The sequence below is a fragment of the Ostrinia furnacalis genome, unplaced genomic scaffold (assembly GCF_004193835.3).
Source record: "Ostrinia furnacalis isolate ACB-3 unplaced genomic scaffold, ASM419383v2 OfSCF2047, whole genome shotgun sequence".
NCBI lineage: Eukaryota > Metazoa > Arthropoda > Insecta > Lepidoptera > Crambidae > Ostrinia > Ostrinia furnacalis.
The window spans coordinates 389,465-408,524 of NW_021132286.1; the positions used below are offsets into that span (position 1 = coordinate 389,465).

Below are 19,060 nucleotides of genomic sequence, written 5' to 3' on the forward strand. Positions count from 1 at the left end.
GATAATGTCGGTAAAAAATATAATTGAAAAGATGGTTCCAGTGATTATCTGGAAGAAGTCACGCAACGCGACTGCTGTCAAGGCCTCGTGAAGCAATCGCGGGTCGATGCAAATCACCAATTAAACGTCGCATGCGCAAGTACCTGCTGAGGGCTTATAATGAATGCATCTGTTATGAAGCTAAAGAGGCGACGCGGTGCCGCCTTACGCAAGACCATTATTGTGTCTGTTAAAATATTTTTAAAGAAAGCATTAACCTTTCGACATGATGGTGGGAGAAAAAACTGATGCAGAACTCTGAATGTAATTTATATCCGATAGATAATCGATGTTTTACCGTCGTTATCTTACAAAAATTACACTAACGGTTTAAATTATACGGATGAGTGAACAAAAATCTTGCTTTATATTTCTTACGCGTAATACACTTCATCAAACTTAAAATACGGCTGACCGAATCGATTGAAACAAGATGGACTTTGATTAACGCTGATAGAATAAAAAAAAGTACAATCGTTTGTAAAATTATGTCAAGTGTGTCGAAAGAGTGACATCGCAGACTACAGTAATGCAAGCCGCCGGCCCAATTGCATGAGAAGTGTCAAACAATCGCGACAGATGGGCGCATTGTTTTTATTTCCGATGATAAGCAAACAGGAAGGCGCCTAAATGCAGGACAGTGGTCCATTGTGTGCATTCGGTTTCGTAACGTTACGCAAACCGATTCAGGACGAGAACGCGTCGTGACCTGGGAATCTAGAGTGATGCTGGTTAGTGATGTGCTGACTTGTAAGTTTTCGTCTACTTTCAAATTGTGAGTTGACTTTAAAGATGCAACTGAGACTCGAGTAATCAAGAATGAAACGGATTCATTTGGACGTAACAGATATTGTAACTCTTTGATACAAAATTTGATAGACGTAAACTTACGGACTTTTGGAGATGGACTAAGATGAGAGATAAGAAGCTAATTGATTTCAGGTTTTCTCTAAAACCAGATGATCGGAATCCGAAAAATAAACTCGTGTTAATCGATAAGCATCGAATTGACACTCGAGTCAGGTACTACTTGGCATATCACTACAGCCGGCGGCTGATCAAGATCTCGCCTTACACAATGTTGACTAATGAGGACGACATATAATTTTGACGTGTCGTTAAGAATACTGATCGGTTTACGATCAGCGGCGGTAGTAAAGTTTATCGCGTAAATATCGAGTAGGATGCATAATTATGCCATTGAGATTGGTTTCGCAATCGTTTGAGATCGTTATCAGTTGCCATCTGTCTTTTCCTATAATAACAAACAATCTCCTTATAACCTTAGCTATTTCTCTACCTACATTACTTTCTTCATCATTTATCTCCGACTTGAGAGGTCTTTGAACAAGAATGTATCACATTAACAGTTTAACACCAAATTATCTCAAGTGAGAAAAGGGAATTCCGCACAAGAATTTAACACCTCAAGGGATCTGTTTGCCTTAAGCTTTCGCCAGTATCTAGTTCAGTTCCTTGTGACGACATTGTATCCACTTGGAACTTATCAAGACCTAAATTATATAATGGAAGAATTTGTCTTACTATTTACCTGCTATGCCATGTTTTTACTTTTCTGAAGTTAGATTAATTAAATATTTATATTCCAAACTCAATCGTTTTGGTAGAAGCGGGGACGATCATAATCACAACATATCAATGACATAATTTTGGCAAAACAGAATAAATTTTTACAAAATCTGGCTATCCAGATAAAATCAACCAAAATCATCTACCTAAAAGGGATCAAACCGCAAAGGTGTTCAGTGTTCTCGTTGTTTACCTAAGCTGATAAACTGCCCGACCCCATTCCCTTCCAGCGATGACGCAACCCTGAACACGGTATGTACTCCAGAAACCGGCTCCGGGCGTTCGGACACCCGAAACAAAGACGCCATCAACCAGAAGGCCGTGTTTTTACTGGGCGAATGTAGGGCTGAGCCGGACCCATTTCTGAACGACAAATCAAGCAAAACAACTATGGCATCTTAGGGAGTTGCAATATGAGCTATATTGCAACAAACCTGAAAGACTGTGTTCTAAAACAACAATGCTCCAGTATGAATCTATCTACAGTCAAGAATATATTCAACCCTGTTGGTCAATAGACTGTACTCTATAGACTAAACTAAAAAGTAAAATCCAATTACAGACTTGAAAGTGTGTTTTGGTTAGGATTGAGTTTCGAGCATCGTACGAGGTGAAAGAATTTTAAGAATCTCATGCTTCTCATGGAGAGGAAGACAACTCCCACATCAAGAGCTATTAAGTCGTTTATGCTACAGCAGATCATTACCATACATCCTTCAAAATGCGGCAAATGGAGATGCAACATCTGTTATGTTATGAATGTTAAATGACCTTTATGAAGACACTGAAATGAAAACGTTGGAGTGTGAAATTAAATGACTTTTGGAATTTTATCATTTCAGCCTCGAACTCGAGACCATTGAACCTCGGGAGATCAAAAGCGACTAAGCCAACGGTAACCTTCGTTCCTTAACTTTGTTCTTTAGCAACTCACGTGTCCTGCCAAATGACGAAGCTCTACAACGGAGTTTATTTATGAAACAGCCTTTTCAGTGAACAGACTTTTGATAATTTGGTTCCTTGATAAGACTAAAGGATCCAACAACAATGTCACTGCCTCCTTGTAGAAATGTAGACTATTCGAATATGTGGTGCTGATGGAGGATATGATCTAGGGAAAAATATAAATCAGCTATTTTACCTTTAAAATTACATACTTGAGTCAATTCTATGTTCAGTTCAATTATATTATCATGTTCACGGACATTTAGAATCGACCTATAAACCTTTTCTATGAAACGATTACTATTACGTGACTTATCGGTGCAACAAATTACAACGTTTAGTTAATTCAATGACCGACAAATTTAAAACAGTTGTTTGAACTACAATAAACCAAGTCACCTAAAATTGTGTCTGGATATGTTCTTGATCCACAGTAGCAATCTGGACTGGATCAAGAACATTAAGGAATCCTTCCAAAAAATATCTGTGCGAAAATTGGCGCGTAAATCCCAGGATTCCCGCGTAAACATTATGTAAACGGCAACCCTATTCGAAATCAATCCGGTGGCTCAACCGTGTCAAGGACAAGCCATAACGCGTTTTGTTTGAAAGTCATAAAGTCGGATATTGAATGCACAGCGGCGGGGTTGATCGCTCGAGATGTAAATAGTAGCGGCACAATATTTGCGGGCATCATCAGACAGCAAAGAATCTTATTGTTTGTTTTCCTTATCGGTGTATTGAGTCAGGGGTGTTCAGTTTTCTTTGAACTTCACATTCCTTTAGTATGAAAGAGCAATCAATGATGTAGTTTACTTGATTGGTTCCGTTCATTGAGTGAAATTTCGTAGGCAATTTAATACATTTAACTTTAATTTAACTGCTAGTTAAATTTTAATAGCAGTTAACTTTAATTATAAACAGTATAGATATAATAAAGATGTCACAACCAAGCCAAAATGTTATCATACTAAAATTGAACTTGGACTCAACGGAAATTTTAGTAGTTTCATTATATTTTATGTCTTGATAAACAAGTTCATTATGTATTTGTAGCAGTTATATTTGACATTTTATTTCGCTCGCTAATGAAAAAAAATAAATTATATCTGAGGTCATCTCAAAGTGAACGAGGACGTTTGTTATATTGTGGACCATTTTATTATCCTTGTTGACGTGAATAACCATAGAAGTAAGAGTAATCTTGATTTAATTGTTCCCAGTTTGGTTGGGACATAGTATTATAAAGTAAATCAAACGCCCATTAAGGGCTTTTTCAAATTAAGCGTTATGAGCAGGACGTCTGTCGCTTGTAAGGCTGCCAACTAACTGTTGGTACTTTACATTTTTATTCCAACGCAGTTATCATAGAATTTTTTGCGTGCGGTCCTGAAAACAGACGACTAACGTGCAGCTAATTTGAAAGAGCTTTAAGTCTGATACCAGGTTTGTTTGTAACCACCTAAACAATAGAAATATGAAGAAACTAATACGAGGGCTGCACTAAAAGTATCGGGAATGGAATATTTCCACTGTTCCAGTCATATTAAAATCTATTTAATTGCAAACTCCAGGGTTTTAAAAATCGTATACCATTTATTTATTTAAAAAAAGATTCTCGGTCGTATCACAAGGTCTTGTCAAACTTGTTTAGTCGTTGAGAAAATGGAATTGAGTCGAGAAAATTCAAGAGCGATGATTTATTATGACTTTTGAAGTGGTTTAACACAAAAACAGTGTGTTGACCGGATGATTTCTGCATTTGGTAATGAAGCCCCATCCAAAACCACAATTTATCGCTGGTTTCCTGAATTTCAACGTGGACGTGTCAAGCTCAGTGATGATCCCCGTCAAGGTCGTCCAAAAACTGGAAGGAGCGCGGTGCTGGTTCCCCTCTTCCCAAATGCACGCCGGGCTCTCCCATAACCCGGGTGCTAACAGCCGGCGCGGCGTGGTCCCTGGCGATGCGCGGTGAGGACGCGCCCCCGGCGGGATACGGGGTCAGCGTTGATGAAGTATCCGTGGTTTCCGTCGGAGTACTTCCTCCATGAACCGGCGGCGACGTAATTCTCCCTGCGGCGGCGGCGCTAGCCGCGGCGGCGGCACCTCGTAGCTTCTCCGACCTGGTGACAGGCATCTTCGCTATTCCCGTACTTCGGCTACTCGAAGGACCAGGAAAATGTGGTGGACTGCAGTGGACTGTATGCGTTTGTGTGTGTTCGAGAGCGCTGACCGGACGATGATGACTGCCGTTGAGAGCTTGCCCTTACTATGTCAGGCGTAGTAGGTGCTACTTGCAGGAATAAAACCACTATTTCACTTGCTGAGACTTCTCGCGTTTATTAAATTATCTACATTATACAAAAAGTTTCATCACAAAATTCCCAAAATTGGCGAAGTTATTGACAAAAAACCTAAAACGGCTCTCTTTACGGTATTGCCTCGCGCAACGGACCATCCGTGCAAGACAAGGACAAAACATATTGCTATCTCNCAATGCGCCGATTATAATCGGCATATTTTGCCGAATAGTCGTCACTAGTCGGCCGACTACAAATGATGCCGAATAGTCGGCTTTCCCGACTAGTCGGAGACTAGTCGGCCCATCTCTAGTAATAAATGATGTAATACCTAGAGTACTTCACCTTCATCACAAAGTTCACCTTGCGTATGCCGGGGGCAGATACACACATGCGCAAAATTCAATTTCTATCACGTCTGGATCAGTCAAGGGTCTGAAGATTCGGAATTCCGAAATTAATATTAAGTTAGTTTTAGCACGTCGCACATATTTAAAACGAGATTAACTCCCCTCGCCCTTAACTTTCCCCTGTCTCTTAATACTTTCATCTTTCACCCTTGTGTTTATTCTGAAAAGTTACTTATTCAGTAACACTGACTGTGAGATGCGTTTATGCGTCAGCTGTCAGTTCAGGACAAAGAAAGGGGTGAATCGAATCTGGCGGATTGAAAACATTATTGTTGCTCGTGAATTTTGGAGCAGGTACTGATCCGTGCGTAAGATGAAGTCTTATTGTCTACCCGTGGCTTCAGCCGCGTGTATTCCAGTCTCACGTAGAATGTCTGTAGCCTATAATGGCTCATTTATTGTCCCGAAGTAGAGGTAGAGTTCAAAGTAGTATTGGGACGTGTAAGATACCCCGTCGACTATGCCGATAGTTTGGTCGGACTCATTTAATCAGTAACATGTATAGAAGGACGCACTTACACCAATTTGGTATCGGTCGACTAAGTGTGTATTGTGTGGGGTGTCTAAAAGCGTTTTATAAGAGCTTCATCATCATAGGACGTCCACTGCTGAACATAGGCCTCATCCAATGATTTCCACAAAGGCCGGTTGGTAGCGGCCTGTATCCAGCGCCTTCCTGCTACCTTTATGAGAACTCTACAGGGTGTTAGGTAAATGGGTATATGAGCCGACACTAGCCCATGTTAACATGGTCATATAAATGGTATGGTGAAGTCAGAAAATTGATATCTTCATTTTAATTATTTTAATTTTCATACAAATCGGATTTTATAAAAAATACTAGCTGACCCGGCGAACTTCGTACCGCCTTAGCGTAGAGATTTTCTTAATATTTTTTTCCGTAAGAACCATCCTTGGACTTCCACAAACATTTAAAAAAAAGAATTATCGAAATCGGTTCAGCCGTTCACACGTGATGCCGTGACAACGCGAAACGGGTTTCATTTTTATATATATAAAAAATATTTTGTATGAAAATTAAAAAAAAATAAAATGATGATATGAAATTTCTGACTTCACCATACCATTTATATGCCCATGTTAACATGGGCTAGTGTCGGCTCATATACCCATTTACCTAACACCCTGTATAAGAGCTTATTTACAGAAAATAAATGAGTGCAAGTATGCAAGTATTTTTTGGGATGAGATGTGACGAATTTCTATGCGTCTTACCCGAGGATGTTGGGGTGTTTGAGCTTGTTCATCAACTGCACCTCCCGGAGCATGTTGGGCCTATTCGCCCGCTGCTGGTTCATCTTCAACACCATCACCTTGCCAGACGTTTTGTGGGTCACCTGTAACAATAGAGACAGCTGTTAGAAAACAGTGTTTATTTAAGGAGTGTTTCTATAACTGAGTCTTTCCCTCCCTCGATTTAACAGAGGGCAAAGTAACATTTATGACAGTTTTCTTTTTACAGCAACAAGTTACAAGACAAGAAGAAAATGCAGGCGCGTGTGATTTCTGGATTGCAACTGTCATATTTGGACTAATCCTACCTTTTGAACACACTGTAACTCCTCCATAGCTCAAAAACGCAACTAACGTCTTGTTGTTGTCTTTCTTACTTGTTCTTATCGTTACACAAAATATACGGGGTAGTTGCAATTAGTTAGCTTAATACTTCAACTGATTGGTGGTGCCAAATCCAATTACCCAATTACAAAAAATATTGAAATCGCTGAAAGAAATTAGTCGCACGATACAATAATATGTAACTCAATTTCATTTTCAATGTCTCTTGCGTCACACGAATTTTTTATCATCATTAAATTCCATTGACTATACATATTAATGAAGCACATTTTCAGGTGCCTCAGGTTTTCATAAATTACATTTTTCGGAGTCTAATTTGTACTTTTATGTAGAAATAATAAATACGCGTGTCATGTATTTTTCGTATTCGCAGAGGTATTACATTATTTGAATGACAGCCATACAAGTTGTATTGTTGCTAGTTGAATTTGCGATTGAAATGGGTAGGTAATATTACACTGCACAACAGCATTTTTGTTGCATGGAATGTTTTTTATGGATCTAGCTGCATTTTCTACCCTGATTCCAAATCTGTACTCAGATTTTCGCTAGCAGCTCTACTTTTTGAGATGTGAAGGGTAGCTATTTTTATCAAAAAAACATGGTTTCCTGTCATATAACAATTTATTTAACTATCTAATTTGAATAAAACTTTCTTTTATGTGACTTTCTTAAATGAGTTCGAGTGTTACAACTATTCTGGATAATCCAACAGTATTCAGCCATCATACTTTCACTCCAATAGCCCTGGTACCGCTCCTCTATGGCGCAAATATCCTGATGCAAGCGTTCTAACTGCTCCTCGAATAAATCTCCAAGATTTTCAGGAATTCGATCAAGGTGACTATGAAGGAAATACATCTTAATGCTCATGTTGTATTCAAGTTGCTGAAAGTATAGTACTAACTGATTAACGTGGTCAGGAAAATTGACGAACTACTTATTTCTCAAAAAGTTTTTTACGAACCAAACAAACTCATTCAAGGCATTTTTTTCGGCGTTTGTCATACTTTCAGTAAAATTTACATAGTTTCTTAATTTTCTAATTTGTGGTCCATCGAAAATTTCAGTTTTTAACTTCTCAGCACACAATTTTTGAAACGATCCATTCGTTAAAAATTTTCTTGCGGACGTTCTGTAGTACAGTACCTGAGATGTACTTGGTTGGGGCTTTAGTGTATCAGACTATCAGTTGAACGCAGGACAGGTCTAGTAACTGACGGCACATTAGAATAAACCCACTTAGAATGATTTTAGCGGTTAATTCCTGTTATGTTTACAACGCAGAAATAACATTCGTCGTGGTGGTTTGACAGTTCACGCCAAATCATAGGACTAATAAGGTTCAAGGGATCCCTCTTGTTATTTTTCCATAATCGTTAAGACTCCACACACGTTTTACACACTATATTCGGTATCCAGGGCTTGTTATTTGTTTCCAACAGCCGTTGAAAGTACTCCAAATAGGCATTTTTCACGAAGTCTAACACATTTAAACGGAATTTTGTGAATCTGCCACAATTGTGACAAATCTATTTGGATTATTTACACAGGTCCTTCTAGACGAAGTCATTGCAAAAAAAGAAACAGAAACTAGTAAGACGTTGATGATAGCGATATCAGCAGTCAAATGGAGAGTACATTTTAAGAGGGTACCTGTATCTCATAAACTAGAGCTGCTAGAAAAAATCTGAGGGTAGATTTAAAATAAGCGAGCCTAAATTAGTAAACAACAAGTGAAAAATCTCATGCAACAAAAAAAAAGTTCGATTTTGTTGTGCAGTGTTATTTATATTAAATTTATTGTGATTTATTATAATCCCAACTTTTACATAAATATATTGACTTGGTCATCGCATGAAAACACGTGTAAATAAAATTATTTAGTGCGATGGCCAAGTCAATAATTTATGTAAAACGTTAAAGATTTCCTGGCCTGGACTTGGTATTACATGGATCTCACAACTTTTTACCGTAGAACAACTGAGTTGCGAGACTTGGTTTTTTTGACAAGTATTGTTTTTGATGGGATGCGTCTTACCCGAGGATGTTGGGGTGTTTGAGCTTGTTCATCAACTGCACCTCCCGAAGCATGTTGGGCCTGTTCGCCCGCTGCTGGTTCATCTTCAGCACCATCACCTTGCCAGACGTTTTGTGGGTCACCTGCAACAATAGAGACAGCTGTTAGAAAACAGTGTTTATTTTCGCAGTGTTTATAAATGGCTGAGCCTAATTCAAGATATTGTCTGGAAAATTAATCAGGAATTAATTAATTAGGGTGGATTTGACTAGACAAGAGTAAATATTGATCTCAGTTATTCGACATTTTGAAATTTGTATTTCCCATATTGAAACTGTCAATGTACCAGTTATACCAGGAGTTATTCTCGGATAAAAGTTTGGACGAAACGGGCTTTAGAAGGACAAAGTAATATTTATGACAGTTTTATTTTCAAAATCCCTAATGAAGTGAAGTACCTAACTGCGGACAAGTAGAAAAGGCAGGCGCGTGTGATTTCTGAATTGAAACTGTCATGTTTGGACTAATCCTACCTTTTGACCACACTGTAACTACTTTGTAGCTCAAAAACGCAACTAACGCCTTGTTGATGTCGTGATAGGTTCTTATCGTTACACAAAATATACGGGGTAGTCGCAGTTAGTTAGCCTAATATTTCAACCGATTGGTGGTGCCAAATCCAATTACCCAATTACAAAAAATATTGAAAGCGCTGAAAGAAATTAGTCGCACGATACAATAATAACTCAATTTCATTTTCAATGTCTCTTGCGTCACACGAATTTTTTATCATCATTAAATTCCATTGACTATATTAATAAAGCTCATTTTCAGGTGCCTCAGGTTTTCATAAATCACATTTTTCGGAGTCTAATTTGTACTTTTATGTAGAAATAAATACGCGTGTCACGTACTTTTCGTATTCGCAGAGGTAATTACATCATTTGAATGACAGCCATACAAGTTGTATTGTTGCTAGTTGAATTTGCGATTGAAATGGGTAGGTAATATTTATATTAAATTTATTGTGAATTATTATAATATTTTGGTAACAAAATAATATTACGTGAATAGAGTACTTATTTCGGAATATTTTGAATGTCACACAAAGTTGTTTACGAGCTGTAAAAGTGATTTTAATGGCACTTTATTTTCGTTGTTTATGACGCGGTCACAGCTTATTTATAATAATAAAGAAAATAACTTTATTCGGCATTTAACAGACAGTTTAAAATGTCTATTGTATAATTTTTAAGTTGCAGTTTTCGATGTTGCCAGCTATAAGCCTAGGCGCAGACCACCGATTTTTCGTCGACCGATAGTTTAGTCGGGCAGTTAATCTGTATGAAGATGTATGAAAGTGCGCACATTACACCGATTTGGTATGGGCCTATTCTTCATACAAATTAAAATCGGGTCCAACTATCGGCCGACAAAAATCGGTGGTCTGCGCCTAGGCTAATACATTCTCAATGATGCGGGCTGATGTGGGATGCTCCAAGTCTTAATGTCAGATGTTATCAAACCCTAAGGCTTAACGACAAATATCAAGTTATCCCACCTCACATCAACAGGACCTGATAACTGATGTCAGCGATAAACGATCATCATGGGAAAGCCAGATAGGATGAGATAAGTCGCCCAAATAAAAATAATCGTATTACAAAAAATATTTTAATATGGGAATATCCCAGATTAAAGCCAATCAACGCACAAAAATAGAGAAGCTTTCGAAACTACGAGCTGATAAGAATAAATATGTATATCGCTAAATGAAGATTATAATGAGATGAGTGCGAATTTATATGCGACACCTGCACATTTAACTAAAACCTGCCTAATATGACGTATATATTAACGTCACATACTATTCAGGCTGCGTTGATAAATCAATCATTGCAATAATTGCGTTACAATACAAGCCAGTGACACAAAATTCTTTGTAATCATTTTTTCACAATTCTATTGTTTTAAGACTTGAACACTTTGACATAGGTACTTTATGTTGGAGGCAGTGCAAAATTGGAGGTTAACATAAATCAATTTCATTTCTATCTGTTATTTATTATTGTGTAAAAGAGTGTGTTATTTATTATTGTACTCGTATTTTTAAGGCCAATAGCCTAATAACCAATTTACATCATAATCATCATCATCATCTCAGCCATAGGACGTCCACTGCTGAACATAGGCCTCCCCCAATGCTTTCCATGTTACCCGGTTGGTAGCGGTCTGCGTCCAGGGCTTTCCTTCTACCTTTATGATGTCGTGGGTCCACCTTGTGAGTGGACGTCGCACGCTGCGTTTTCCGGTACGCGGCCTCCACTCCAGAGCCTTGCTGCTCCATCGGCCGTCAGTTCTGCGTACTATGTGCCCTGCCCATTGTCACTTCAGCTTGCTAATTCGTCGGGCTATGTCAGCGACTTTAGTTCGTTTACGGATCTCCTCATTTCTGATTCGATCTTGTAAAAAAACACCGAACCAATTTACAGACTATAATATTTATCAAAATGTTTCCCATGCTAGCACATTCTATACACCTTTTTGCATCACCGCAACTATTCATCTTATTGCTCCAAATAGAGGCTAGACCCCATTGTTGAACACTTGTCTATAAGTAGTCGAGATCTTACCAACACGGGGCCAACGCTAACAATAGATTTTTGCTATTAATAACGGTCGGTTAGAAATGAGGAGATCCGTAAACGAACTTAAGTCGCTGACGTAGCCCGACGGATTAGCAAGCTAAAGTGGCAATGGGCAGGGCACATAGTACGCAGAACTGACGGCCGATGAGGCAGCAAGGTTCTGGAGTAGAGGCCGCGTACCGGAAAACGCAGCGTGTGACGTCCACCCACAAGGTCAAGGGACATCATAAAGGTAGCAGGAAGGCGCTGGACGCAGGCCGCTACCAACCGGGCAGCATGGAAAGCATTGGGGGAGGCCTGTGTTCAGCAGTGGATGTCCTATAGCTGAGATGATGATGAACGGTCGGTTAACTTTATAATGTTGTGTTGCCGGATCTGTAGCCTAGGTCTTATTCCCGGCTAGATTGCGTTTCTAGATTTTTAGTAAAGAGTCTAGCTAGAGCATGAATTAAAAGCTGCCCGGTACTAACACTTAGGAGAGCAATCGTTCGTTTCAGCCAAATGAATGACGTCTATTGCTGGACACAGGCCCCCCAATGGTTTCCACAACGACCGGTCCTGTGCTGTCCGCATCCAGGTACTTTCCGCGACCTTCACCATATCGTCGGTCCACCTAGTAGAAAGCTCGCCTAGAAAGAGAGTAAAGAGTGCTTCTAGAACTCAAACCGAAATTGCTAGCTCTTTGCACGCTGCTGACTCAGCAATTGATGATTAGGCAAGTTAAAAATTATGTAATTTTCAACAGTTAATGGTATCAAATACTAATTGCAACACTCGCCTAACAATCGGAGATGATTACACTAAACTGTTAATGGTGCTAACACCATTCAGCATATTAACCTCTTCCTCCAGTTATACTTCCTGATAAGCAATGACACGCGATCGTAGTCAAAAGCACATCAGATTATACATTTTTGTAGCAAATTAGCACCTATTACAAACTACATAAGATACCACAGTGTACAAGCTTGATGTGGCGTCGTCTGCACATACAACATCATTCACGAAATGTTACAACTCGAGTTACGTTGAAGTTACATAACCGTAAACATTAAGTCAAAGAATACATTAAAATTATTTATGCAATCTTTGTATACAAATACGGGTCATTTATTTTACAGACTTCTGACTTTGTATGTTCCGTTTGAACAGGATAAAGCGCAAACAGCTTTACTTATCGTTTTCGGTGGAAATTGAAAATGTTTAATGTTCATTTTTTTTTTCGTGGAAATGCTTCAAACGCTGGATTTTCTAATTAGATCGGTTTACACATTATATTATTATTTAGATAACTGGTGCTTAGCTGTTGTAAATACCCAGTACCAGATATAGTTTTAGAAATAATATTTTATATCAAAATTTATAGAACACAGTTACTATCTTCCGTAGTCCAAAGAACATGCATTTTGCGTTATATGGCAAACTAATAGCGAGACCTCATTGCCACGTGAGAATCAAACAAATCTAATCATAGCTATTGTCCCACTAATCATCCTTATCACTGGTAATATAATAGAGCTGATAACCGCTGCCGCAAACTAAGCCACAAGTTAGCCACCAAGGCGCTAAAGGTAGCCTTTCGAACTAAGCGTCACAGACGCAGCGTCTTTAGCTTTGGTCTAAAAGGTAGCCTTTCGAAGCGAGTTAGTGACGAGGCGTTGTTGGCACAAGACCAAAGTTATAGACGCTGCGTCTGTGACGCTTATTTTGAAAGGCTACCTTTAAGGAGTATATTGGACCACCCAGTGGCTGCCAGCGGTGCCACTAATTTGCGGACACAATTTTCGGAGATTTGCTTGTAATTTGGGTGGATATGACAATAGAAACTGATAATTTTGCACACAAAAATCGCCTTTGTGTAGGTTCTTAATGATCCGTATTTAAAGTACTTATCATAAGATCGCGAAGTAAAATAATTTTGAGACCAGTGAGACGTGTTAATCTATATTTTGGTAGATTGATAAGATTGTTTTGACAATTATTTTATGTGCAAGATTTTCAAAGTATTGGTGATGTTTTGTAAACCATTTTGTCAGTTTCTTAGTTCTGAACTTCTGTCACAAGAGTAAAGAAACTCATGTGGTTCAGTGGAGTTTGCAAAAGCGACTGCGAGTAATATGTATAGTAATTCCCAAGTGTGCGGCAAAGCTGAAGGAATGCAATAAATAAACATAATAAAGTATTGGTCTAATTCCTAGCCATCTGATAAGTGCTCTGGATATATTATAGATATTATAGCAAGGGCAGTGATAATTTACATGGGTGTGCTGTTTTCTTAAAGATAACCTGGTTTTATTATATTGGCGGTAATTTGAAAGACCGAGTTCTTCAAGAACTAATTTTATAGTTGGGACTCTTTTGTAAAGAAGACAAAGTTGTAAGTTAAATAAATTAACAATAATATTGTGGCGCGTAAAAAAATGTGCCTTTAAGTTTCATTTATACATGCCAGTTAGGCATGTAAAATCTTTGGAAAAATAAATGAAGTTTTTTCATTCTTTAGCAGTTTTTAGGTTTCAATAAAAACGAAGACAATACACAAATATTCTATTGTTATGAATGGAAATAACTCGCATTTACATTAAAGCAAATATTGCTGAAAAATAACAATTGAGGAGACCAAAACGTAATTCAATAACCTTACGTCACCTTTATTAGCGTCGGAAAAATACCTAAAAAGAAAGCTTTGTATGTTTACAGGGCTTAAATAGAACTTGCTTTTTAGGTAAATACGCAATATGCAATGATCACCCAAGGCTTTATTTATTTAGCACGGGACTATTCCCACCTTTCGTTCCCACCGCTGCAACTCCTGTGTAGCCAAGATCTACAGCTTGACCGCCAATAAAAACTCAACCAGTGAAGGTCAAGTTTGTTTATTTAGCAGCCAGCAACACACACATCTCGTCTCCTGCCTTCCACACTGTAAAGTTCTCTTCCTTCTCTATGTTTTCTTTAAAACTCAGGTGTAACCTGTAACCATGGTCGCAGGAAGAATTATCTTTATGAAATGAGTTCAATAGTACTTTTATTTACTTTATCCAATTACCTGTAAATTAGTGCTAATTAAAAAGTTAAGTACATAATTGTTTTTATTCTTTTCAGGCCAGTGAAAATTTTGATTTGAAAGGCCGTCGGGGCGCTTTTTTATACGGCAACTTTTTAAAACATGATTTTTATATGTGAAATTCATGTTACGCAAAAACGGGCTTGTTATACAATTTGCAGTAACAATAACGTTAATAAGGAGACATAACGCGACATACGAGAGGCATACTGTAACTTTTAGTGCAACATTTTACGAGATAAACGACGATTTTTTAAATAAACTACACCACACAAGTTTCTTTACGTGTATTGAAATGACAAGAAATATATTATTTATTTTAACTTTGTAAAGGCTTCCAATTTAAATCTGGGAATCAGTCGTTACTTTGCTTCAATTTACGCGTTTCTGCTCTGAGTCTGAACTAATGGACGCAGGTCCAAACGTAGATAATGTAATTTATTTAGTATTTCTCTACACTAACGACTAACAAATCGAACGCTTAGCAACACTTATTCCGTAAACGTCTGTAATAGCTTTAAAATTCTATAAGCGATTTATTTTTAAGTTAGAAGCATAGAATCATGAAAGTCTAATAATATTAATTCAATATAATTCTGAATCAACATCAGGAATTATACAGCGAGGTTTACAAATCAGAAAATGGCTTACACGGCACATTGTTAAGATAAATGGCGTCAATCCATTTCTTCCCCTTGAGGGGTCAGCCATGGGGACGTCTACAGAGGGTGAAATTAAGGGTGCTCCTCCAGCGAAGACGTGTGAGGTTTGGATAAACGGCGAGTGAAGTCAAATGACAAATGCCGGCCAGTAGGTTGTGTACCAGACTTAGACAGTTCAAATCTCGTTTGGGGTAAATACAGTGTGAGTCACGTTAAAGTGTACATATGAAAATAGATGAAACTAGACCCATTTTCATCGACAAAAAAGAGGTCAAAAAATTTTTGAGATTTTTTTTAAATTTTTTATAGAATTTTTTTCTTCCAATTACTTATTGTAAAGAAAACGTAATAACTTTAAAACTAAGCGGTATATCCTGATAAAATAAAAACAGTAATAATGCTAAATAACAGGCGATACTAAAAAATACACAAAAAAGGCCAACAAATAATAAAAAATGATACTTTTTGAAAAAAATCGGCTTTTAAATTCGTGTTTTTTTGGTTATTTGATAAATTTCTCCAAAAATGCCCCTATAACAGGTGGTTTTTATTACTTTGTATTATTCTCTATCGTATTAGCTTTGTAAAACCAAAAATTGCATGTCTCTATCCCTATCACAACATTTGCTATGATCGTTTGAACAAAGGCCTGCCACAACACAACATTATTCTCCGCTACAGGTAGAGACAATTTTAATTTTAACTAAAATGGTTATTTTACTTCGATATCTTTTGTTTTTATTTGAAATCTAACTTGTCTTTATCAAAATTACAAATCTAGAGCCATTTTCAGTTTCGTTGNTATTAGTGTTATTTAAAGGTATTCAAGTTTCTATCTGCGACGTAATGCTAAGTTCGATTCCACCTTCAGTCTGATTCTGATCATCACTTTCCATCAGATGGATCAGGATCGTTCGTTCGTTCGTCTCAGCCAAATGACGTCCACTGCTGGACAAAGGCCTCCCCCAAGGTTTTCCACAATGAACGGTTTTGCGCTGCCCGCATCCAGGCTCTTCCCGCGACCTTTACCAGATCGTCGGTTCACTTAATAGGAGGCCTGCCCACGCTACGTCTTCCAGCCCGTGGTCGCCACTCGAGAACTTTCCTGCCCCAACGGCCATCGTCTCTACGAGCTATGTGTCCCGCCCACTGCCACTTGATTTTAGCAATTCTGCGAGCTACGAGTATGTCGTTGTGGATAAAAATGCTTAAATGCTGTGCTAAAACGTCGGCTTAATTGAAACCGGCAACTATGTCATATACAGCTCACTTCGCAGCTTAGCACAAACATATTTGGTGTACGAGAAGCCTAATATACCACCAGTTAAGTTAGAACTCGCTTTCTATAAGCCTTCTTTAACTTCGGGTGCGATCTTACGTCTGAAGCTAAAAGGGGAGTGCACCATTTTAACTTTGCACATTCGCACTATGAAATTTGTTCTCCACCATGTTCACAGTTAAACTGGTCGGCTGCTAACTTGCATTAAATGCAATTTATTTCGTAGGTGTCACAGCCAGGACTGTTATTTCCGATTTGGGAGTGGTTGAGTGCGGATCGATTTGGCTGACATGTCGGCAGCATTTCATTAAAACGAAAATATGAGGATTATGGTTGTTAGGGATTTATGTCGCAAGTTGTAATTTTTATATGGCAATTGATATCAAATACAGTTTTTCATTCTTACTTTTCTATTATAATCTGACACCAAAACTGTTAATTTTCATCTTCATCCGCGTTCGGAGCTACAGCGTTTTCCATAATACTGTTTTCCCATTATTCTCATCTCATAACTGTACCTACCGCGGAATGAGAACTTATTCTTGTAAGGCCAGATTTACAATATTTACTTCGTAGTAAATTTACGAATAATTTTAACGTTTTCCTAAAATTGACTTTTACTAAAATTGAGTCCCTCCTGACAGTTATTTCTCAGTTCAAAAGTGATCACGTCGTCAAAATACCTGATATAATTACGTCATCATTCTATTCACCTATCAATAATAATTGATTATCAACAATTATTGTTGTGTCATATTCCCAAACTACGTCACGCCAATCAATCGTTCCAAAGGTATGCACTCGCCCTACGCGCGAACAGTCCGCGTTTGGCAATATTTGTCTACACCCACGTCACGAGAACCTGCCCAAATCGGCTCCCAAACAGTTGCCGTCCAGTGGGGTAACAGTACTGGTCGCCCACGCATGGTGTCAGTTACTCGTTAATGTGCCGAGTTTTCACATGAATTACTGGCTAAAAATGTTTTATCAAGCGTCTAAAAATAAAATAATTGGTTTTATCCAAAAATAGCAACGCCCACGTATTGAAACTAAANAAAATAAGCTGAATACGAAACTAAAGCTGAACAACAGCGATTTGTTTACCTAATTCAATTTTATGCTAAACTAATTTTCCTTTGAAGTCTACATTGTTCAAATAAAAGCAGCCCTGTTATTAGTCTATACTCAATTATATTATTATGTTAAATGTTAAATTTAGCAATAACTCAATCATCTTTTCGTGATTCTGTGAAATTTTCAAACTCTACCAGACAACTGGCGCTTTTATAAAATGTATTTTACTACACTCGACAGCAAATAAATCGCACCACCCGCGACGCGAACTTTAAAGATTTTCTTTTGACACAATAATGGTGCCCCAACAATATTGGTTAAATTTGAAAGCCCAATAAATATCCTTAAAGAAAAAGACATTTAATTTCTTAATAAATGATTAACATATACCATAAATGTGACTTGAAAAAAGACCTCACTTTGGGCTCACCTCGGGGATCAATTAGACCAAATTTTATGGTTATAAAACCAAATAATGATCACACGTGTCCTCTTTAACAGATGGATAGCGATTAATCCCAACTTAACAGTTTTATAGTCATAAAAAATGGCTATAGCGTAACTACCTATTTTTTGAAGAAGTGACTCTGGATCCTTGTAAAGAAACATTTTTGGGGTAAAAACCTTTCCTTTAATAAAATGAAGTTTAGAACTAGGCTTTTAAATGGTGCTAATATTGGTGGGAAGTAGGGATGCATACGTTTGAAAATGCTTGTCGCGGGTGGTGCGATTTATTTGCTGTCGAGTGTATAATTGCGGTAAACTCTACATTCAAAGTATCAAAGTACTCTACAAACAATGCCATAGGGGATTATTAACCATATTGTTATCTTCAACAAGTTAATTATACTACTTACCTAACATATAACACTCGTTAGTATTAAACCACAAAGGACTGCATCGCGAGTCAATTAAAAAGTAAGTGTACGTACCTTCATGCTCCAGTAAAAGAGAGAAAAGTGCCTTAGTAAAAATCCCTGCCTACTGTCAAACACTTAAAGATTTGTAAAGAGAAATCGAAATTAAACGTAAATGGAATGGGTAGGTACAGATTTCAGAGTTCGGATTGCGATGGTGATGAAGACGATAATCCTTACCTACTATTAAATAGTAAAAGATAGAAAGATCTAAGCAAAAAAGAGAAATCGAATGTGTTTTCTGGATGCCCCTTCGCATTGGACAGCTGCCTCTTGACACGCCCCGGCTAACGAGTCGTCGATCCCCAGTCAGCCCCAAGATAAGCCTCGTCTACGACATATGGGTTACAGTGACGTTACGACAACACTTACAGGATTGGCAGAACTTTTCAAGTTAGTGTCAACTTGGAGACTTAAGTGGAATAGGTTCAGATGTCATGATGGATTTGTATTGCGATGTTGATGAAGATGACACTTAGGTCAACCATTCATTCAATGATGATAATCACG

At 37.9% G+C, this 19,060-nt stretch overlaps 1 protein-coding gene across 4 annotated transcripts in view; it reads right to left on the reverse strand.

Moving 5' to 3' along the window:
* Nucleotides 1–19,060, reverse strand: part of cdi (serine/threonine kinase) — a 96,842-nt gene that overhangs the window by 26,610 nt on the left and 51,172 nt on the right. For 3 of the 4 annotated variants that reach the window (XM_028306752.1, XM_028306755.1, XM_028306754.1), the window contains exon 2: nucleotides 6,521–6,642. In XM_028306752.1, the coding sequence (XP_028162553.1) occupies nucleotides 6,521–6,642 (122 nt within the window). Of the gene's footprint in view, nucleotides 1–6,520; nucleotides 6,643–8,924; nucleotides 9,047–19,060 lie in introns of all 4 variants that reach the window. The other variant, XM_028306753.1, reaches the window with a different exon arrangement.